Source organism: Littorina saxatilis, linkage group LG5 (assembly GCF_037325665.1).
Source record: "Littorina saxatilis isolate snail1 linkage group LG5, US_GU_Lsax_2.0, whole genome shotgun sequence".
Classification (NCBI taxonomy): Eukaryota; Metazoa; Mollusca; class Gastropoda; order Littorinimorpha; family Littorinidae; genus Littorina; species Littorina saxatilis.
In genome coordinates this window covers 60,124,221-60,148,391 of record NC_090249.1, presented here as the reverse complement: position 1 = coordinate 60,148,391, position 24,171 = coordinate 60,124,221, and the positions used below count along the sequence as shown (strand labels likewise).

General features: G+C 39.4%; 1 protein-coding gene across 1 annotated transcript; it reads right to left on the bottom strand.

Moving 5' to 3' along the window:
* Positions 1–1,695: 1,695 nt before the first annotated feature.
* Positions 1,696–24,099, bottom strand: LOC138967604 (ankyrin repeat domain-containing protein 13C-A-like). Its single transcript, XM_070340205.1, has 13 exons — positions 23,993–24,099; positions 23,158–23,199; positions 21,786–21,890; positions 20,355–20,486; positions 18,763–18,829; positions 17,551–17,695; positions 16,343–16,474; positions 15,874–15,941; positions 15,210–15,294; positions 12,821–12,973; positions 11,812–11,840; positions 10,664–10,764; positions 1,696–9,551 (listed from the first exon to the last, which is right to left on the bottom strand). The coding sequence occupies exons 1-13, from the start codon at positions 24,096–24,098 to the stop codon at positions 9,418–9,420; spliced, it is 1,299 nt and encodes a 432-aa protein (XP_070196306.1). The 5' UTR covers position 24,099; the 3' UTR covers positions 1,696–9,417.
* Between the last annotated feature and the right edge of the window lie 72 nt (positions 24,100–24,171).

Sequence of the window (24,171 nt, the reverse complement as noted above, 5' to 3'; positions counted from 1 at the left end):
GTCTTGGTTAAGCCAAGAACGTCTTGGTAAGCCATGCTCTAATTTTCAACATTTGCATTCCTGTAGGTAGTGCTACATGACTGGAGTTTAGAAAATCTAGTCGGGCTTTTGCATCTATCCCACAAGGGTAAGACATACAGGGGAAATGGTTTCTGAATACTGGCACAGCCAAACATAACAATTGTTTTCACAAATTAACAGAAACACACTGATCAATCTTGGTATAAGTTGATGCCAACATGTTTTAAAGTACAATCTTCAAAATGGCTATTTCTGAATATCTCCACATCCTGAAAGCAGTGTTGAAATGTAAACGTTCTTGCAACAGTGAGAAAAAACGAGAGAAAAAACAAAACAAACAAACCCAAAGAGCTTGATAGATGTTTGCAGTGCATGTTGGCAGCATGGAAGGCATATACCACAGGACATTTGAAAAAAGTGTACACAGTTCTGTATACAAGGTACTTATACAAGGACATATCTATAATCATGCACTTTATAAACACTTAACAGTTCAACAGAGAATATGAACAAAATACAAGTATGTCATGCCAGTAGTTTCCACTGTTCAAACAAACATTCACAGTCAGATCTGTATGAAAACGTTATCCACAGAAAAACTGTCATACATGTGTAGTAAATATTTTCTTCTTAAAATTTAAATGGCCCCAGAAGTTATATATGAGCTCTTCCAACAAATGTACATGCCTTGACTTTTCTGGCCTCCTTTCTCAGGTCTTGTCCAAGACAAATGTAATAGACTGACAGAATCAAAGATAAGGCAAAAAAAAAAAAAGGTCTGTTTACGGTAACATAGGCCCCAAAAATAGGGTCGGTAGGTCGGGATTTTTATTTTTTTTTTCTCCAAAAAACCATATTTTTACGTTAATTTTTTTTTTCCCCCCAAATGCCAAAAAAAAGTCTAGGGTCGCGCGAAAAAAATAGGGTCGGTCGGGTTACCGTAAACAGACCTATTTTTTTTTTTGGCCTAAGTGGCAATTTATGAAATTATTTTAACCATCATTCCTTCCTTGTTTCTTTGTTCATCAAGGATTTACTGTGGTACCTGCGATGAAGGATGCCCTTGGGACTAGCCGACAGTGTCCCTCCATAGGGCATTTCCACTGTATTTTGAAAAAGATCAAGACAAAATTAACAGGTGTCCTACCATTTGAGGGGCCTAGCTTGCATTGCAGATACATGTACCACTTTATTTGTGTCTGTGTCTGCGTCTGTGTGTCTGTATGTATGCACATGTGTTGTTGGGTGGGTGGGTGGTTTTTGTTATGGGGGGGGGGGGGGGGGGGGGGGGGGGGGGGGGGGGGAGGGGTACCATTTAGGCATTCTCAGGCAAGCTAGTAGGAAAGTGATTAACTCCATGTACAAACATGGCATAACGTTTGTTAAAGAAGCACACAGGCCTGAAAGAATAGAGGACATTGAAGTAAGTTTACCCAGCCAAGCACGATGAGTTTAAATAAGAATAGGATCCTGAAGTCAGAGACCAAAGGAGGCAACATAATAAATATATGTGTGTAATTATATCAGAGTAGAAGAAACTCAACAAATAAAATAAACTCATCACAGCAGAAAAAACAACCACAGTCCTGATAACAGCCAGCAGCCTCTCTCATTACAACAAGAAACAAAATGGATGCACAAAAAGGAAAAAAGCTTACAGTATCAGCAACAAAATAATTAGTTTAGGCTTTAATACAGAAAGAACTCAAATATACAGCCAAAAAATGCTCCACCTGCTCTCACCCATAAAAGTTATGTCATGCAATACAAAATCTCACATGCATATTCTTGTGACAGAATATCTCGCGTTTGCTAAAAAAGTAAAAAAAGTAAATTAAAAAAATTCATAAAAAGTAGATAACACAATTAAGACTTGTTTCATGCTAACCATTGGCATATTCAACACTCACATGTACTACTTGTGAAGTTTATGAATTACATCACAACAAGAAGTACCTGTCAATTGTCACAAACATTAATGTTTTGAGAAAAGGCACTAACAGCCCATTATTTTTATCATTGAGTTAAGCTTACTTTCATGTGAAAGCATGCACATAAGAGTCAAGTGTGTGTGTGCTTAAGTACATGAAGAAAAAGAGGGAATCAAAGAAGAACATGCAAATAGGTTAGACTTCAATTACATGGAATATTCTCAAAACATTGGCAGTTCTTCCTCTTTCAGACAAACTTTGAAACCCAGCAACAGGGTACAAGAGGAAAGTTGCTCCCTCTCCTGCAAGTAAAATTAAAATATAAAAAATAAAGGCAAAAAATATTAAAACGGTTGAGTTTCTAGTTACTCTTTAATGTCGCTATTACACTAGCTATAACAAACGTGTTCCTTAATCATCAAAATTATACTACCATCTAGCTTTGTACGCTAAATACTTATGGTGTAGAAAAGGCAAACTCACGACTTTAAATTGGGAAGTACCACTGTATCCCCTCTACATCTCTGTACTTTCACCATGGGCTGACAGTAGGATACACTGTATCCCCTTTACATCTCTGTACTTTCACCATGGGCTGACAGTAGGATACACTGTATCCCCTCTACATCTCTGTACTTTCACCATGGGCTGACAGTAGGATACACTGTATCCCCTCTACATCTCTGTACTTTCACCATGGGCTGACAGTAGGATACACTGTATCCCCTCTACATCTCTGTACTTTCACCATGGGCTGACAGTAGGATACACTGTATCCCCTCTACATCTCTGTACTTTCACCATGGGCTGACAGTAGGATACACTGGGCAGATCCCCTTTACATCTCTGTACTTTCACCATGGGCTGACAGTAGGATACACTGGGCAGATCCCCTTTACATCTCTGTACTTTCACCATGGGCTGACAGTAGGATACACTGTATCCCCTCTACATCTCTGTACTTTCACCATGGGCTGACAGTAGGATACACTGGGCACAGAACAGTGGAACCTCCCTCTTGGGATCCTAATTTCTCAGATTTTCTATTTATAACCTGTGCAAATTTACCCCAATTTTCAGACGACATGGACCTCCTTTTTAAGATCGTATCTTCTCAAATTATTGGAGGTCTTAGAAGGGTGGTTGTACGTTGTTAACAAAATTCATGTTGAACTGAATCTGCTTTATACGTTCTTAAGAAAATTCATGTTGAACTGATTCTGCTTTATACGTTTTTAACAAAATTCATGTTGTACTGATTCTGCTTTATACGTTGTTAACAAAATTCATGTTGAACTGATTCTGCTTTATACGTTGTTAACAAAATTCATGTTGAACTGATTCTGCTTTATACGTTGTTAACAAAATTCATGTTGAACTGATTCTGCTTTATACGTTGTTAACAAAATTCATGTTGAACTGATTCTGCTTTATACGTTGTTAACAAAATTCATGTTGAACTGATTCTGCTTTATACGTTGTTAACAAAATTCATGTTGAACTGATTCTGCTTTATACGTTGTTAACAAAATTCATGTTGAACTGATTCTGCCTTATACGTTGAAAAGCATGATACACCCCTTGGCACATAAAAAGACACCATATTTTCTGAGCACTTTCACACACACAGAAGTATGTACAGAGAGGGATGTGGCTAGAGCATCATTGCACGCCACACACATCATTGCACGCCACACACATCATTGTATGCCAAACACATCATTGCATGCCACACACATCATGAGGGAAAACCACAGGTGGGACAGACCATTTACAAAATAACGACACCATCAAAATTCACAGCAAAAATTCTTGTGCGATTGGACAGTTTTTGACGTCACATGACTGGCAAGAGTCCCATGACAGGACATGATGTACAAAACCCTTGAACACATGGTCTCAAATGATTGTAACTTGCAGGCTCATTCAATATCGTTATCGCTCATTCAATATCGTTATCGCTCATTCAATATTGTTATATACCATGTACACGTTCGCTGCTTGCTAACACTGACTGTCACAACTACGACCGAAATTCACCATTACCATGCTTCCAACACATTTCATGAAAAAGTAAACAGGACAATGCAGCTACGCTGGGTTGTTCTGGCATACTCTAAACTGGGAAAACTAGGAGAAGAACATTCGCACCCATTTACACTGTTGTATACTGATACTGTACTATTCTCGCAACAGTGCGGCTGTACCATGACTTGAATTTGCAACTGCCCCTTTCAGTCATTACCATACACTGCCATGCATCTATAATAATGCATTACCTGTACAGCTTCACCACACATACCACCATGCACAAAACAATGTAACACAGAGAGAGAGAGAGAGAGAGAGAGAGAGAGAGAGAGAGAGAGAGAGAGAGAGAGAGAGAGAGAGAGTGAGAGAGAGGGAAAGAGTGTGAGTGAGAGAGAGGGAAAGAGAGAGAGAGAAAGAGAGAGAGAGAGAGAGAGAAAGAGATAGAGAGAGAGAAAGTTCAAACAATTCAGTCAGTTGCATCTCACTATATTATTCATTACCAACAAGTGCGCAAAAGATCACAGTACACTCAAACTCTCATCATGTGTAATGTAGTTCATTCACACTAATACGCAGAAAGGCAACACTTGGCATGAAGTGAGCTATACACACTGATTCACCTTGACTAGCTTTTACATTTCCAGTCAGCTTGCTGCAGTGACACACCAGAAGCAAACTACAGTGGAACCCCTCTTTTATGCCCCCCCCCCCCCTTTTTAAGACCTTGCTTGTTGAGGTGTTCTGTCCATAACCTCTGTAAATGACCTCCATTTTAAGACTCCCTCCTTTTTATTATTTGAAGACCTGATTTTCTCAGGTTTTGGAGGTATTTAAAACAAAAAGGGGGGTTCCACTGTTCATAACAAATTTCCTTTCAACAGAAGGATAAATGATGGTAATATTCAACATGTGTGGGTGATATTTGCTGCATGTAAAAGAAGACATCAAAGTCCGTTTTCTACTACTTAAAAACTTGTCTGGAATAGACAATTTTGTGCAAAGCACTTTCCAGTACTTCTTTTTTCCACATCATTGTACGATACTCAACTGTCCCTACTGCATCAATACATCTCAGAGAAAAACATCACAATCTGTTTGTTAAAACTTCAAACCTTTTCCAAAAATTATACATTTATAAAAAAAAAAACTTTCCATTTTACAAAGCATTTTCCGTTAACCATTTTATCATCACTGAACTGATTTTTCACTCTTTCAGTGCCAGTCGTTCTACTTTAAAATTTCTTCGAACTATTGACAGGTGCAGTCTTTAACCGCTCAAAGGACCATTTTAACTGCTTTCTTTTTTGGTTAAAGCTAAAAAGCCATTCTCCCATTTGACAAGAAATCCAAGTGGCGTCAGAGCTATAAAGGTTTTTCTACAAGACATCTCTAAGAGTAGTCATTCCACAACATTTCACAATCACATGTACCCCCCAAATAACTCATTACTACACAAAATGCTCATATACATGTATACACTGTTGTAAAAAAAAAATGCATAGACTGGGTTAAAACTGCATCATAGTGCATTATGAACAATTACTGCAAACAGATTTTGTTTTCTCCTTCGAGCAAGAAATAAGACTTAGATCAAATTCAGACAACATACGGAAATGATAAATAATAAATGATTAACTTCCTCACAAATTTGTTAATTTTGCTGGGGTTATTTTTATGTTAACATTGACATTTCTTGACAGTTGTTTAAGTTTATGTTAACATTGAAATATCTTCTCTCTGCCCCCTCCCATGCCCAAGCACATTTTATATTGCTGATCCTATTATGTTATGTAGAGTTCAAAAGTAACAAAGATGCATTCATGTGCATGATAGATATGATCTTAACACTGTTATGATTTGTGTGCGTGTGTGTTAGCTTGAGATCAGAAGCAATGTCATTTATTTTACCAACATTCAGATACAGCAAAACGTGAAAACTGTTACTGTATTGTGTTATTTGTGTGAGTGATGAACTATTCATGCAAATCAACACATAAAGACAAAGGCACACTCGCAATGAGAACCTATGGAAGTGATGTCAGCTATTGAACGATTGCTAATTGTATGCAGCTCTTTTCCTTTTCATGTTAACTCACCTTTACAGATTTATGTTATAACATTAACAATGCAATACAAGGGAACTATCACACACTGAGATAAACACACAAAAACAAACATGTAACTACACACACAGCCACACACACACAGTCATACTCATACGCATATTTTTATATACACACACTTACACACAGTTATACACACACATCCTAGTCAACACACACACACACACACACACACACACACACACACATGAATTCTTTCATGCATGTGTGTAAACATACACATAAATAATCACATACATGTATCAAATATGTGTACAGTACAATCTGTGCCCCAACCAACCAATCCTGAGCAAAAAAGTACATGTAATAATGATACACAAATGTATACATTTGACACACGCTATCATCTTGTCTCTCAATGTCAGAACTGCACTTCCAAACATACATGGATATACCTGTGGCACCATTGCAGACATGGATATACCTGTGGCACCATTGCAGACATCTTGCTCTTAAGTAGCCACCGGCAAACAATAATCTTGTTAAAATAATCAAATACAACAGACCAACTTTGTCAAGGGCCAAATGTAATGTGAACGTAAATATATGAGGACTGGGTGGCCGAGTGGTAACGCACTTGCGCTCGGAAGCGAGAGGTTGCGAGTTCGACCCTGGGTCAGGGCGTTAGCAATTTTCTCCCCCCTTTCCTAACCTAGGTGGTGGGTTCACGTGCTAGTCTTTCGGATGAGACGAAAAACCGAGGTCCCTTCGTGTACACTACATTGGGGACGTGCACGTTAAAGATCCCACGATTGACAAAAGGGTCTTTCCTGGCAAAATTGTATAGGCATAGATAAAAATGTCCACCAAAATACCTGTGTGACTTGGAATAATAGGCCGTGCAAAGTAGGATATGCGCCGAAATGGCTGCGATCTGCTGGCCGATGTGAATGCGTGATGTATTGTGTAAAAAAAATTCCATCTCACACGGCATAAATAAATCCTTGCGCCTTGAATATGTGCGCGATATAAATTGCATTAAAAAAAATAAAAAAAATAAATAAATAAAAATAAATCCCTGCGCTTACAACTGTACCCACGGAATACGCGCGATATAAGCCTCATATTGATTGATTGATTGATGAGCGAAAGTTTTGCTTGACTGAACTCTTGGGACACGGCTGAAAAGCAGCAGCCTGGTCAGCTGATCAGCCCTGTACAGCACACAATTCTACTTTCATACACAGCTGGGTAAACGTGTCATTTCTACACAGCCTAGCTCACGGATCCCTGAAGATGTACACAGCAATGTGGGCATCATTTCATCCTGTTTGGGCAATCCTGGTTCCACCGACTCTCAAAAACAAACAGCATAATTTTCTATAAAAATCAACACTGCTCTCTCAGCGTTTAGTCTTTAGACCTTACCTATCAAACTGCACATTACATGTCACCATCCACGACAGTGCCACGTTCACCTATCAAACTGCACATTACATGTCACCATCCACCACAGTGCCACGTTCACCTATCAAACTGCACATTACATGTCACCATCCACCACAGTGCCACGTTCAGAGTCAAGACTGTGACACAAACTTTCCCATTTTTGACTATCTTTTCAATAATTGTTTTATTACGCACACTCATGACTCATACTCATAGACAGTCTTCCCGAAAGTTCTCCTTCTGACAACTTTCTCACATTCATACACCTGAAACAGGATCACCTCTGACAACTTTCTCACATTCATACACCTGAAACAGGATCATCTCTGACAACTTTCTCACATTCATACACCTGAAACAGGATCATCTCTGACAACTTTCTCACATTCATACACCTAAAACAGGATCATCTCTGACAACTTTCTCACATTCATACACCTGAAACAGGATCATCTCTGCACTGCTGAACGTGTCACACAAACTTTCACATGTTGACTACATTGTATTTTCTGTAAAAAATGTTAACGCTCATACATCAAAAACAACAGTCACCATTGTAATGGAGAGCGTGTAAGTGTAACACAAATGTTGAAATTTCTTTCTTTATTTCTTTATTTGGTGTTTAACGTTGTTTTCAACCACGAAGGTTATATCGCGACGGGGAAAGGGGGGGAAGATGGGAATGTTGAAATTTGACAATCTTCCTCAAATGTTATTTTTCTGACAAATTTCTCATGCACATACTTCTAAAACAAAAGGGACGTATCTGCAATCTGTAACACACACTTTCACATTCTGACCGTTTTCTACAAAATGTTTTCTTTCTCACCCTCATACATCTAAAACAGCAAGGTCATCTCTGTACTAGTGAGTCCAAGGTTGGTCATAGGAATATCCATTCCCAGGTACACTTCATCTTCAGCGTGACACACACACGCAGACAAGCTTCCATCCGCACTTGAGTCAGAGTCGTACATCATGACATCAGCTGCCAGCTGTGACGAATCTACCGGTGACAAGCATTCAACGGCTGAAGTATCCATTTCAGATCGTTTTCTCTTGCTAGTTTTTGTCCTACCCTGTTTCAAAGCTTCTGTTTTTTGTCTGAAGCGTTCTCGTTTTGCATGTTCTTGGGACGCGGATACTCCTGAAGTTTGTTGATTGCCAGCGTGCTTTGATAGAGTGACACCATCGTTCCCTGTTAAAGTGATCTCTGGATCTGAACCGTGCTTTTTGAGGTCCTGTCCTGACGAGGAACGATGAAGAGAAAAGTCAAGTGATCGAGACTTTCTTGCAAGGTTTAGCGTGGAAGAATTGGTCCGCGTGAGGTTGCATTGTGCACAGATCCACTTCAGGGTAGAACTGTTGGAGTCCGGTACTTTTTCACTGGTTCTTGAAACGTCTCCCTTTTTCTCCCCCCACAAGAAGCCCCCAAAACCCTTCCTCAGAGACGCGGCACTGTGTAAGTGCAAAGTACGAGCTATTTTTCTAAACAGTGGCACACTCTCTGATACTGAAGCAGCGCTTTCAGTGTAACTTTCAGCGTGACTGTCAGCGTGACTTTCAAACATGTCTCTCGCTGACAAGCTCTCTCCCACGTAGAGGTATTTTGTGAGGTCTGAATTGGCGTGGCTTTGTTCAAAGGCCCCAGTCCCTGCGCTACCGAACACACTGCAATGAGTCTCACACACGCTACACACAAAACCAGCCACCCCACACGCACCGGAAGACTCTACGAGTCCCGAGGCACTGTCCCTCTCCCAGTCAACTTCACCGCTGTCAGAGTCTGCATCAGGCAGCAGCTCACATATTTCAGCTGAAGATTCCAAGCTGCCGGTGGTCGGGCGGGGGATGAGAGGGAGGTAGGGGCGAAGGTGGCGAATACTGGTCACCATGTGGACGAAGTTAGTCTGGAGGAAGAGTCATAAATCGGGGAAGCGGCCAGCATCCTCTCGAAAGTCGGTCGGGATCTCGAAGAGGTCGTCCTGAAGGTCAGTCCGCCATTCGAACCCTGTGAAGGTCACTTTGGCTGTGATGGTCGGGAACACCGGGATCTCTGCACACGCAAAAATATACAATGTTACCCATGCAGAGAACTAAGAGACGACACATAGATTTAACACTCCTAAGCAGGGTTTTTTCTTCCAGTTGATAAGTTTGGCTGTCATTTTCTTATGCAGCGTTTTGTGTTTGTTCCTTTTTTTGCAATGCATATTCTCAAACTCAAAGAACACACAGAAAGGCAGTCAGATAACAGCCATGTGAGAGGTCAGACTGGAACATACAAAACCGTAATCGGTAACACTGAGCTACTTCAGCCCACAGTTTCATAGACCCATACCAAATTGTACACACAATACAAACACAATTCTATATTTTGGTGTCTGAACCAAAAACCAGGACTTCAAACTTCTGTTAAAGTTTGAATGGTGTTATTCCTGGTGTGCTATTTTGTGACTTTTAACAACAAATCTGATTTTTATTTTAAATGTGGGTGTGTAGTAAAAAATTTAAAAAAAGGCATGACATTTTGCTTGAAAGGATAGGAAAATATTGCAACAGGAATTGCAAAAACCCAGATTCAATTTTCTGTGCCACCTTTCTCCTGAAATAACTTGATGTACAGGTGTCTCTGTATTTATTCCGCTGAGAGAACGGCTGGTTTATGGATGTCTTAAAATTCCCGGAGTCAAGCAAACAGACAGTACATTATGAAGCAAACAGACGGTACATTATGAAGCAAACAGACAGTACATTATGAAGCAAACAGACAGTACATTATGAAGCAAACAGACAGTACATTATGAAGCAAACAGACAGTACATTATGAAGCAAACAGACGGTACATTATGAAGCAAACAGACAGTACATTATGAAGCAAACAGACAGTACATTATGAAGCAAACAGACAGTACATTATGAAGCAAACAGACAGTACATTATGAAGCAAACAGACGGTACATTATGAAGCAAACAGACAGTACATTATGAAGCAAACAGACAGTACATTATGAAGCAAACAGACAGTACATTATGAAGCAAACAGACAGTACATTATGAAGCAAACAGACAGTACATTATGAAGCAAACAGACAGTACATTATGAAGCAAACAGACAGTGCATTATGAAGCAAACAGACAGTACATTATGAAGAAAAGCATACTGACCAATCCGCACGGGGAAACCAGGGGGCAGTTTGGTCATCATGAAGTCGCGAAGTTTCTGGAATTGTTTGAATGGTGCTACCACCTCCAGTACATCCAGTAATCTGTAAATGTAATCAACAAAGTTATGAATAAATAACAAGAAACTTGGTTAAGTTAGTAGAACCTTTAATTTTTAACAAAACAAGACATCCACAAGTACATCGACACAATTGTCATTATAGTTTATAGTGGACAAATGATTATGAGAATAATGAAATTAATAATGAAACTTAGCTGATTGTATGATAGAAGTGGCAAGATGGTCATAGTCATAAGGAATGATGACTTTCTTGTGAAAATATAATGACAAATTAAGTAATAATAATAATACATTCAAGGACTTCAGAGAAGAAAACCGGCTAAAAAGAACATTTTTAATCAACGACAGATTGGAGAGATAGATGAGACAGATGAAACAGACATTAACACCACTATGTAGTTTAATATAGAAGATGTGATGATGAATGAATACAAAGGAAACGAAAATGTCAAATAAATAAAGAAAAGCATGAAGAGATAACTTACCAACAAAAACAAGCTAATGAACTATGCCTGGGGAACAAAATATTCAACTGTACATGTATCAATGACAGTACAGTAGACTCATATCAAGTTAAACATAAATGCTACTTCATTTGCATGGCTGGGACTGAAAAGTGTCATGAATCCTGAATAATTTAAAGGGGGAGAGGGGGGGGGGGGGGGTCTGGGGGCCTCCAGACGCTGAAGGATTTGTATAATTAACAACCAAAAAACGTCACCACAGACATTACGAATCCGGATTTCCAGCATATCTTTCTTTCTTTATTTGGTGTTTAACGTTGTTTTCAACCACAAAGGTTATATCGCGACGGGGAGAATGCAAGTTTCCAGTACAAAGGACTTAACATTTCTTACATACTGCTTGACTAAAATCTTTACAAAAATTGACTATATTCTATACAAGAAACACTTAACAAGGGTAAAAGGAGAAACAGAATCCGTTAGTCGCCTCTTACGACATGCTGGAGAGCATCGGGTAAATTCTTCCCCCTAACCCGCGGGGGGTATTTCCAGCATATACCGCAAGAATCCCACCCATGCATTTGTAAATAATTAAGCATACTTACACATCCACTGTCATGGGAAAGTCATCGCTCTGCAACAGTGAAACACAAACATCAAAAATGTGAAGAGAAACAACTGCTGACAGACTCAGAACTAAAATACAAAACAGCATACGAAGAAATTGTTGCTGTTATTAAGATTATTATATTTAAGATTGTAAGGCGCTTAGAACTATTCTAGGATTTGCGCCCTATAAATACCGTATTTTACGGACTATAAGGCGCAACTTTTTTTCTCAATCTTGACCCCTGCGGCTTATTGAACGGAAGCGCCCTATGTGTTGTTAAAATAGAAATCCCTGGCCAAGTTTCATCTCAGACATCAAAGAGACCGCCTGAGTACCAGTCAAACAACTTGTGATAATGCATGTTTCAGCTACTAGGTACTACCCTGGCCAAGTTTCCTCTCAAGACATCAAGGAGACCATCCCATAGGTTAAACTGGGTCACTGACCCCGGTGCAGGAAGTGTTTCCTCTCTCAGATATGAAAGGGGAACCACCTCTCATAGCTAAAACTGGGTCATTGACCCCTGGGAAGAAGTCTATAAACAAGGCCACCCAGCTATCACGATGGACCTGCCTTTGATCTCCCCCACACACAGAGCACACATATTTCCACTCTGTATTCTTCCTTTGATGTGCGGCTTATAGACCGGAAGCGCCTAATGTGATGTTTTTTTCTCAATTTTACCTCAAAAGTGGGGGTTGCGCCCTATATAACGAAGCGCCTTATAGTCCCGAAAGTACGGTATCCTTATTATCATTATTAATGGAAAAAGTGACCAAAACCTAAGAAAACAACAATACATCAAACACAAAGAATGCACTGATGACCGGGTATATCTGACAGTGAGATAGCTTGTTGCTGTTTCTGTGAACTTTGTATACATGTCATGATTGTAACCTTTGTTAAAATAAACTTATGTTTAAACCAGATAGGGATGCTGAAAGAAATACACTCTCTTCCATTGACCCATAATATAACAAAGTGAAAATGGTCTTTTCTCTCACCATGGCAACGGTGGCCTTGAAGGCCTTGGCGTTTTCCTTGGCCATGAGTTGTCTCCCTAGACACGGCGATCGGCCAGGAGGGGCCTGTCCGTACTCCTCCCAGGTGACCGAGGGACGTTCCGGTGGTGTCAGAGAATGCCGCCTTTCTATTTGCTGGAATCAAACACACCATTCTATGATGAAAGCAGAAAAAAGGTGACTGCGCGTGAGTGTTTGTTTTGGTTTGTGAGTCGTAAAGTGTGAGTCGAAAAGTGTGAGTCGTAAAGTGTGAATCGTAAAGTGTGAATCGTAAAGTGTGAATCGTAAAGTGTGAGTCGTAAAGTGTGAGTCATAAAGTGTGAATCGTAAAGTGTGAGTCATAAAGTGTGAGTCGTAAAGTGTGAATCGTAAAGTGTGAATCGTAAAGTGTGAGTCGTAAAGTGTGAATCGTAAAGTGTGAGTCGTAAAGTGTGAATCGTAAAGTGTGAGTCGTAAAGTGTGAGTCGTAAAGTGTGAATCGTAAAGTGTGAGTCGTAAAGTGTGAATCGTAAAGTGTGAGTCGTAAAGTGTGAATCGTAAAGTGTGAGTCGTAAAGTGTGAGTCGTAAAGTGTGAATCGTTAATCTGTAGTTCTTCTTTCTGTTCTGTCGTCTGTCTTCTTCTTTTTTCTGAATGTTGTGCCTGTCGAAGACCGCAGTGGTCGAAACATCATGCTTTGTTGTTCATATCATCTTCGTTAAACATGTGAGTACAGTATTTTGGGGTATTTTTATTTACATCATTCTATGTCAATGCAAGTAGCCTTTTCAGCTACCTTACGATTCCTAACCTACTGAGAAAAAAAAAGTCGCGTAAGGCGAAATAACAACATTTAGTCAAGCTGTCCAACTCACAGAATGAAACTGAACGCACTGCTTTTTTTCACCAAGACCACATACTTGTAGTTTCCTCAGTCCACCGCTCGTGGCAAAGGCAGTGAAATCGACAAGCCATGCAGAATAGTGCGGTAGTGGTCGCGCTGAGCAGGATAGCACGCTGTTCTGTATGTCTATTCTTTTTAGCTTACTGCGTTTGTTTTTAATCCAAACATATCATATCTATATGTTTTTGGAACCAGGGACCGACAAGAAATAAGATGAAATTGTTTTTAAATCGATTTCGTAAAATTAATTTTAATCATAATTTTCATAATTTTCATTTTCAGAGCTTGTTTGTAATCCAAATATAACATATGTATATGTTTTTGGAATCAGAAAATGATGAAGAATAAGATGAAATTGTTTTTGGATCGTTTAATAAAAAAATAATTTTAATTACAAGTTTCCGATTTTTAATGACCAAACTCATTCATTAGTTTTTAAGCCACCAAGCTGAAATGCAATACCAAAGTCCAGCCTTCGTCGAAGATTGCTTTGCCAAAATTTCAATCAATTTGATTGAAAAATGAGGGTGTGACAGTGCCGCCTCAACTTTTACAAAAAGCCGGATATGACGTCATCAAAGGTATTTATCGAAAAAATGAAAAAAAAACGTCCGGGGATATCATTCCCAGGAACTCTCATGTCAAATTTCATAAAGATCGGTCCAGTAGTTTAGTCTGAATCGCTCTACACACACACACGCACAGACAGACACAGACACACAGACAGACACAGACACACACACACACACACACCACGACCCTCGTCTCGATTCCTCCTCTATGTTAAAACATTTAGTCAAAACTTGACTAAATGTAAAAAGGGGTAACTAAAAATCAGTTTTAGAATGAGAATAGCTTGTGATTTCTGAAAAATCCCACTATGCTTTCAAATCCTCAGTCTCGTTGCTGAAAAGCTACTCCGACTAGCGAACTAGCGAACTAGTGGAATGTACATTGCACAGGGATTGGCTTGAGCGTCGGTCATCGGTCTTTTGCCATGTTAAATTCAGAAATGACCGACACACATGGGTCTCAATCTGTCAACTGACCAATAGACATTACTTAATTGAAATAAATATGGTTATTGTGTTTTCAGACCTTTTATTCCTCTTCATGTAAGACGATTGGAAAATAAACAAGAAAATGAAAAAATTAATTGAATTTTCCTCTCATTTGTAAATTGTAAACAACTTTCAGAAGTTTCTCCTCACTGCCGTAATGCACAATTGTGGCAGTCACGTGGTGGAAGGAAAGAGTTTTTTTCTTGACTGATTGGTTTGCAAAATGACTGATTGATTCATGGTTGAGTCAGTCAATGGACCTCTAGTGGACAAAAAACCCAAGCCAATCCCTGATTGCATGAAGTGTTACAAACAAACTGACAATCACAATTTGACCTGATTGCATGAAGTGTTACAAACAAACTGACAATCACAATTTGACCTGATTGCATGAAGTGTTACAAACAAACTGACAATCACAATTTGACCTGATTGTTTTCCCACGACCCTCTGCCGATGTTTTCAATGAGGGCTTTGTTCTTCTGTACATCCTCTGGAGACAAGTGTTCTCGTCTGAAACAAATCACAAATAAAGTTGCTATCCTTGTCATTTTTCTTTCTCTCATTCCAGAGAGATTTAGTATGCCACTTGTAGGCAATTTCGTTCCTTCTCTTTGTATAATTTGTTTTGCTGAAACAATTATCAGTTGTTTAATCATTACATACTGACTTTGTACATGTGTCTGCATTTGAAAGAGAGAGAGAGAGAGAGAGAGAGAGAGAGAGAGAGAGAGAGAGAGAGAGAGGGGAGAGAGAGAGAGAGAGAGAGAGAGGGGGGGGGGGAGAGAGAGAGAGAAAGAGAGAGAGAGAGAGAGAGAGAGAGAGAGAGAGAGAAAGAGAGAGAGGAGAGAGAGAGAGAGAGAGAATTATGTAAGAGGAGCAGCTCTTCAGCCCCATAAGCACTTGTGATTTTCTCCAATAAAACAATACTGTCATGTCTTTGTTCAAAGGCCCCTGTCCCTGCGCAACCAAACACAATACTGTCCTTCAAAAAGCCTTTTATCTATAATGTCACTGAAGTTAACCCAGCATATAAATGCATTCACATGTACAGTATTTGCTTTAACATACAGATCTGGGCATCAATGTTACCTTTTCCTGGATTCCAAAATGAGACCATTGACGTAGTAAAAATCTGCTTTGAACTCGCCAACCATCTCCTGCAAAAGACGCAATTGAGAAGAAGTAACTTTACAGTAAGAAGACGTTCACTGTCTTTTGATGCAGAAATAAAACATTTTTCCTTGGTCCACCAAGGCCTCAACCAACACAATCTGACATCATAAATTTAAAACTTATTCTTCTCAGTGCATGGGTTAAAACTCCCACAATCTTTTTTGTGTATAACCAACTTTACCCCGCCATTCAGGCAGCCATACGCCACTTTCAGAAGAAATAAACCAAAAACAAATTTCACTTCGATTAGAATGTTGAAAAAGTGGATTCTCATGGTTTTCTGTTGCCCTTGGCATATCACACTTGCTACTATAACTAAACATCATGGCCCCATCTACTGGATAATCTTATGGGAGGATACAGGTTAATTCTTATTCGAACTTACAGTTTTGTCTTCCCTGAAGAGCCAGCCGCTTTGTGCCCGAGAGAATGTGATGTTTTTGGTTGACATCTGTGCTGCTACTATGTCACTACTCATCAAGATGTCCACCTCGTCTTCTAGATCAAGGTCACTTTCCTGCAAGAAAAGTAAAAAGAAAAGTTAGAGATGGTAGAACGGATGAAGAAAACACCACAGCACCCATAATCAAACACATAAATCACAATGAGACTACTGCCTGGCAGTGAATAGTTTTTTCGAAGAGCACTTTATTATCATCATTATTATTACAGAATCAAAAAAACAAAAAAGGTAAGTTGTTGAAACATTTGTTATTAAAAAAACAATACGTTACAGTGACAGTAACGTATTGTTTTGTCAATAACAAAAGTTCCAACAACTTACCTTTCTTGTTTTTTTATTCTGAATTTTGGAACGTTGGCAGACGGGCGAAGTGGCGCAGTGGTAAGACGTCGGCCTCCTAATCGGGAGGTCGTGAGTTTGAATCCCGGTCGCTGCCGCCTGGTGGGTTAAGAGTGGAAATTTTTCCGATCTCCCAGGTCAACTTATGTGCAGACCTGCTAGTGACTTAACCCCCCTCGTGTGTACACGCAAGCACAAGACCAAGTGCGCACGGAAAAGATCCTGTAATCCATGTCGGAGTTCAGTGGGTTATGGAAACACGAAAATACCCAGCATGCCTACCCAACGAAAGCAGAGTGAAGCTGACTATGCTCTCAGAGTATAGTTTGGGGAACCCAAATGGGCAAACGAGCTCATACGTAACCAGAAAATTCTGGAACGCTGAAGAAGAAGAAGGAACGTTGGCAGTCTCTTTTTTGGTGCATTATTATTACACACAAAAAGTAAAGGATTGTAAGAATACACATCTTCGCTGAAAAACACCAATGCATATATATTTCAGGTTCATTCTGACATTCAGTGCTTGAGTTTAAAGAAAATGATTAGTACGCACTTAATAATTGATAATAAAGAGTCTTTGCAGCAACAAAACTATTTTTTTTCTGCCTTACACAAAGCTTGAGCCACCAACACCAACAAAAAAGACTTCGCACAAAAAAATTTCTCCCTCCTGTGCTTTCTTTGCTAATGGAATATTTCAATGTTGAGACTTGTTAGCAACAACAAAGCCAACCTTCTACTCTTAGTGTGCAAAAACCAAAGCAAAGAAGGTCACCAAAGGAATGCTTTACCTCGTATCGTATCCTTTGAAAGACACATAGTCGATTGTCAAGGACGGTCAAGGATTCTTGAGGTCGTTCACTGCCGTTGAATATAAATGATATATCGCCCCTCTCCCAGTGCATGTCATTGAAATCAACCAGAGTTGTGTCCAGTCTGAAACAGAGACAGAGTTATTTAGCTCTGAATCCAGTTTGAGCATTTTAGCAAACATCATTTCAAAGAGACATTACTTTGTACTCTGTGTTAAAAGGTAACTTTATTCACACGGGATGCTTCTTATTATCCGACTCTCCTCATATCCAAACACATTCACAAACACCCATTCATTCTTAAAATTTCATAAATTAAATTAAAAACCTCATTACCCGGTACCTTTGTTCTTAACCCCTTCACTGCCACAGTATAACAGCATTTTGGTATTGCTGTGCGCCAGGGCAAATTTCGCTTTCTTCGGTAGGTTCATTAATCTGTTCACTGCTCAATCATTTATTGAGATATCTCTTAGATCTTTGGCATGTGGTTTGCTTACACCCTTGGCTATTATCTGATAACATGATCATTGGACTTTGTTTGTGATTGTTATAGTAAAAATTGATATGACCATTTTTGTCAAAAATTACAGTTTCCAAACTTTCACACACACACTGCAGCACATAAAACCGCAGAAAACACAGCTAAAACTGGTGTCAAACATCAGGTACTCACATTACAGCCCATAACAGTATTCTTCTGTATGGTAATCCATAAATCACTTCTTGTAGAGCTTCCAGAACACTGTATCATTTGAAAACAGGTCTACGAGTTGATGTCCGACTTTCAGCCGCCATTTTGAATCTTATAGATCGGAAAAAACTTCTAAAAATGTTTTTACCACGTGGTACTAACTTATCTGAACGGTCAATGGGAAAGAACTGTGTTTAAACCCCTACAAGAAGTTGGACAGTGGTTACCTCCCATTTAGTTTTCACAAATGTCCTGAAAAGTGCTGATGTAAATGATGGGCGTATGACAAACCAAATATGACCACGTATCTAGTACGTGCTGGGCAGTGAAGGGGTTAATAAACAGACATAGCTTGGTACCTGCAATGTGAGGCCTCTTTGATGAGAGGACACCTCCCACAAGAAGACACCTGTCTTTTATCAAAGGTACCACTGTACTACATGTTTATTAGTAACAAAACACAGTGTACATATTTTAAAACCATGTACACTGCTCACCTTATACAGGATCCTTTCTTGTAGATCTTGCACACGTCTGATGGTAACATCCGAGACACAAGTGGAACTGAAAAGAATTGTTTTTAAATGAAAGGTTGGCATTTTCAAAGCATAACATTCATGCATGAACAAATCAAACGAGTAGTTCCCTTGTATTCAGCTGTGTCAGTGTATCTGATTCCATAGCGATTGGTTTTTGCTATCACCTTGTCCTTCACTCCCATATTTGAAACCACTTGTTTTAAATTTGGATATTTTAGATTAAAGTTTCGATCATTTGTCACTGCCATGCAGAAGACAATGCTAGAATACACAGTATAATCAACTCTCTTCGTTTTATACTTATCTCTGTTCTACAACTTATCAGATCCTTTTTTTACACTATTGTGCTACATCTTATGACACCCTTTTGTACACTATTGTGTAACAACTTATCGCACCCTTTTGTGTTACAACTTATCGCAATCTTTTCTACACTATTGTGCTACAACTTATCGCATTCTTTTGCACAATATTGTGCTTCAACTTATCGCACCCTTTTGCACACTATTGTGCTACACTTATCGCACCCTTTTGTACAATATTGTGCTACAACTTATCGCACCCTTTTGTACAATATTGTGCTGCAACTTATCGCACCCTTTTGCACACTATTGTGCTACAACTTATCGCACCCTTTTGTACAATATTGTGCTGCAACTTATCGCACGCTTTTGCACACTATTGTGCTTCAACTTATCGCACCCTTTTGCACAATATTGTGCTTGAACTTATCGCACCTTTTTGCACAGTATTGTGCTACAACTTATCGCACCCTTTTGTACACTATTGTGCTACAACTTATCGCACCCTTTTGCACACTATTGTGGTACAACTTATCGCACCCTTATGTACACTATTGTGCTACAACTTATCGCACCCTTTTGCACACTATTGTGCTACAACTTATCGCACCCTTTTGTACACTATTGTGCTACAACTTATCGCACCCTTTAGTACACTATTGTGCTTCAACTTATCGCACCCTTTTATACACTATTGTGTTTCAACTTATCGCACCCTTTTGTACAATATTGTGCTACAACTTATCGCACCCTTTTGTACACTATTGTGCTACAACTTATCGCACCCTTTTGTACACTATTGTGCTACAACTTATCGCTCCCTTTTGCACACTATTGTGCTACAACTTATCGCACCCTTTTGCACACTATTGTGGTACAACTTATCGCTCCCTTTTGTACACTATTGTGCTACAACTTATCGCACCCTTTCGTACACTATTGTGCTACAACTTATCGCACCTTTTGCACACTATTGTGCTACAACTTATCGCTCCCTTTTGTACACTATTGTGCTACAACTTATCGCTCCCTTTTGTACACTATTGTGCTACAACTTATCGCACCCTTTTGTACACTATTGTGCTACAACTTATCGCACCCTTTTGTACACTATTGTGCTAAGAAAAAATCCAAAAACAAAGAGACTGCCAATTAAATTAAAATTTTTTACATTTTTTTTAATTAATTTATAAATTGATATTGTGCTAAGACTTATTGCACCCTTTCGTACACTCATCAGATATTTACCCCAGCTGTGGAAGTCCCATTTGAGCTCGAGGTAGAAGTCTCCGATGTCCTTGAGGGCCTGAATGAGGTCGGGCCGTCTCTCCTCCAGCGCTTCCCTCGCCTGCTGTTTCAGCTTGCGCAACACTGACAGAACTGCACACACACAGAGCATTGCATTTTAAACGTTTCAGAAGCTTAAAGTAAACAGAGGTACCTCCACTGACTGCATGCACCACAAAGAGCGTTGGATTCAATACATTCTAGAAGCTCAAAGTGAACAGTTAAACCTCCACGGACAAATCTGCATGCACAGAGCGTTGGATTTAGAACGTTATAGAAGCTCAAAGTGTACAGTGGTACCTGCACAGACAGAACTGTACAAACACAGAGCGTTGGATTTAGAACGTTATAGACGCTCAAAGTGTATGTACAGTGGTACCTCTACTGACAAAACTGCATGTACAGAGCATTGGATTCAACACGTTATAGAAGCTCAAAGTGTACACTGGTACCTGCACAGACAGAACATTGGATCTTAGATGTTACAGAAGCTCAAAGTGCACAGTGGAACCTTCACTGACAAAACTGCATGCACAAACAGAGCGTTGGATTCATAATATTATAGAAGCTCAAAGTGTAGTGGTACCCCCGCTTAGGACTGGCAAATAACTACCCTGGCCAAGACATCAAAGAGACGGCCCCATAGGTTAAACTCGGTCACTGACCCCGGTGCAGGAAGTGTTTCCTCTCTCAGATCTATGACAGGGGAACCACCTCTCATAGCAAAAACTGGGTCATTGACCCCTGGGAAGAAGGTCAGTGTCTAAACAAGGCAACCCAGCTATCACAATGGACCTGCCTTTGATCTCGCCGCACACACAGAACACACATATTTCCACTCTGTATTCTTCCTTCCATGTGCGGCTTATTTACATTCTTCGACGTTTGTTACCGGTATACTTTTTACATTTTGGTGCGCCCTATCGGCCCCCTGCGCCCAATGGGTGACTGGATTACAATTTTGTTTAAAAAGAAGGGGGTGCGCCTTATGCGCTGTAGCGCCTTGTAACCCGGAAAATATGGTATTTATAAAAGGTTTGTACATGTAGTCTTAAAATAGATGTCAAGTTAAAGACCTCACGAAGAACAAGTCTGAGAAATCAGGGTCTAAAATCAGGGAATCTTGAAGGGGGTAGGTTTCCACTGTACATCATTAAGAAAGTTTTAACAATTATTTGTGTGAGCAGCATACAGATAAAAGAACTTTTTAAGAAGGGATTATTCAAATTTTACCATTTGTTCACTTTGTGCCCCCCCCCCCCCCCCCCCTAAAGACACACACATAAAAGACAAACAGAAAGACAGAGATTCACTTTCTCTAACCCTCTCTCTCCCTTGTTCCATTTTGTCAAGCACATCAAGAAAGCAAATAACAAAGCAATGACTATATACTTGTCTGTCTGTTCCCATAGCTGATGGCTTCTGCCAATGGTGTCCAGCCCAGTGCATTCTTTATCTTGACCGGGGCATTGTGAGCTAGCAGCAAGTGGACACATTCTGAAGAAAGAAAAAACAACAAGGAAACTCATGAAGTTTTCAAACTCTTGACCATGCATTCTCTCTCAGCTGCTCAGCATAAATTCTGAGCTTGTCAAGTACTGCTTGTATAACAAGAAGGGCAAAGCCCATACGACTCACATGCTTGACCTTGGATGACCCAAGGTCAAGGTCATCCAAGGTCATGCAACACAAAGCTGTTAATTCAAGACATAGGAAGTACAATGGTGCTTATTGGCTCTTTCTACCATGAGATATGGTCACTTTTAGTGGTTCACTACCTTATTTTGGTCACATTTCATAAGGGTCAAAGTGACCTTGACCTTGATCATATGTGACCAAATGTGTCTCATGATGAAAGCATAACATGTGCCCCACATAATTTTTAAGTTTGAAACAGTTATCTTCCATAGTTCAGGGTCAAGGTCACTTCAAAATATGTATACAATCCAACTTTAAAGGACCCTTGCGACCTTGACCTTGAAGCAAGGTCAACCAAACTGGTGTCCAAAGATAGGGCTTACATTGCCCTGTATAGCATACATAGCTAAGGTTGCCATTCTCGATAACTTCAGAAAAAAATGCAAAAATGTGAAAAATGGTCGTTTTTAAGACAACAATTACGGCCCCTGTGACCTTGAACTTGAAGTGAGGTCAAGTTGCCGCACATGTTTTTTGAGATCTTGTAACCATACACCATCAGGCCACATCAGGTGTTGATAGACTTAATAGTGTCCAAGAAATATCCAACGTTAAAGTTTTCCGGACGGACGCCGGGACGGACGGACGGACGGACGACTCGGGTGAGTACATAGACTCACTTTTGCTTCGCATGTGAGTCAAAAATCATTAAGAGAAAGTTGACACTGTGGCGTGAAAGTGTCAAAAGAAACACTTCAGATTCAGTGTCAGATGACAATATTTGTAGAACTGGTACAAAATAAAATCATTAAATGTTTGAAATTAAACTGACAGATGTTTAATAATGATAATAATAAGGGTATTTATAGGGCGCACATCCGAAAATAGTTCTAAGCGCCTTAAAATCTTAAATATAATCATCTTAATAACAGCAACAAAACACAACATAAACGCCTTAAATCTACCTTAAGTATAATAATCTTAATAACAGCAACAATACACATTTAAAAACAAATAAACTTTATATAAATGTGACACAATCACGTACACAATACACAATTCAAATGACTATCGTTATCAACGACAATCTCAGATGTTTCACACTTGTAACTAAAATGAGGATTACCTTTGTGGCCAAGCATCACCGCCAAGTGTAGAGGAGTGTTTCCTGAAAACAGCAAAAAGATAAAATAGAGGTAGTCCTAACCAGCAAATATTAAAACCCTGCAAGTCAACTTCAAGTTAAATTACGTTTTTACTTTTACAAGGTTTAGTTTAAGCAATAAGTGACTCGTGTACTAGTACTACTTTGCTTTTGCAGATACTGTTTGCAAAGCCATGGCTACTTTCAGTTCAATCAACCAAGAGCATTAAGAGTATATTAAGCAGTCCCCAGTTTCTTTGACACAAGATTTGGTGAGTGAAGGGAGTGGGGCGAGGAAGTATTGTTTCGTGGGCAATTTTGAAACTGTAAAAGTTCAAGTTTAGTTAAAAGTGACTCCCATTTCAGCTTTTACTAAGTTTTAGGTACAGTATAATCAACTTCATATGAACACACAGCGCATTCATAACTGTTATAATAAGTCAGTTAAAATAGCGTGTGTGTGAAAACTGAAACAGCCTATAGAAGTTACAACTCAATGAACTTGGAAGTTACAAAATTATACAAGTTTTCAATGTTCTTTTTCTGAGAGAACCTTGGCTTTACGTTATATTTTTAATTCTGGCTTTTAGTCCGCTCATATTGTTTAACATGTCAAATAACAACAACTAACAGATGAAATGCCTGACATAAGCATGACTAATTGTGGTGCCTAAGTGCATGTGCGATTACAACAAATGAATCATTCATAAATTCAATCAGTGTCAAAATTCCTGCAAAATGTACTTGCAAAGAAACGTTGTAAACCAAGATTCTGCTGACATCAAGAATAACGATTAAGCTTAAATACAAGTTTTACCATGTTGATCTTTCTGTCCAAGATCGTGTGTGCGGATAAGCTGAGCAACACGTCTTATATCGCCTTCAAACACACTTGCGTGAAGGGGATACTCATCGGACGCCATCTTTATTTACACTCTGACGAAGGTAGGGAGTAATCATTGTACGAAAAAAACTTCAATAGCAAAACATGGCAAA

Excerpts from the sequence above, each read along its gene's own strand:
- LOC138967604 (XM_070340205.1), bottom strand. The coding sequence starts at position 24,098 with ATGGCGTCCGATGAGTATCCCCTTCACGCAAGTGTGTTTGAAGGCGAT. Across the intron at positions 16,475-17,550 it reads TTCAAAGGATACGATACGAG|GAAAGTGACCTTGATCTAGA; the intron begins GTAAAGCATTCC and ends CTTTTCTTGCAG. Across the intron at positions 11,841-12,820 it reads TCAAGGCCACCGTTGCCATG|AGCGATGACTTTCCCATGAC; the intron begins GTGAGAGAAAAG and ends TCACTGTTGCAG.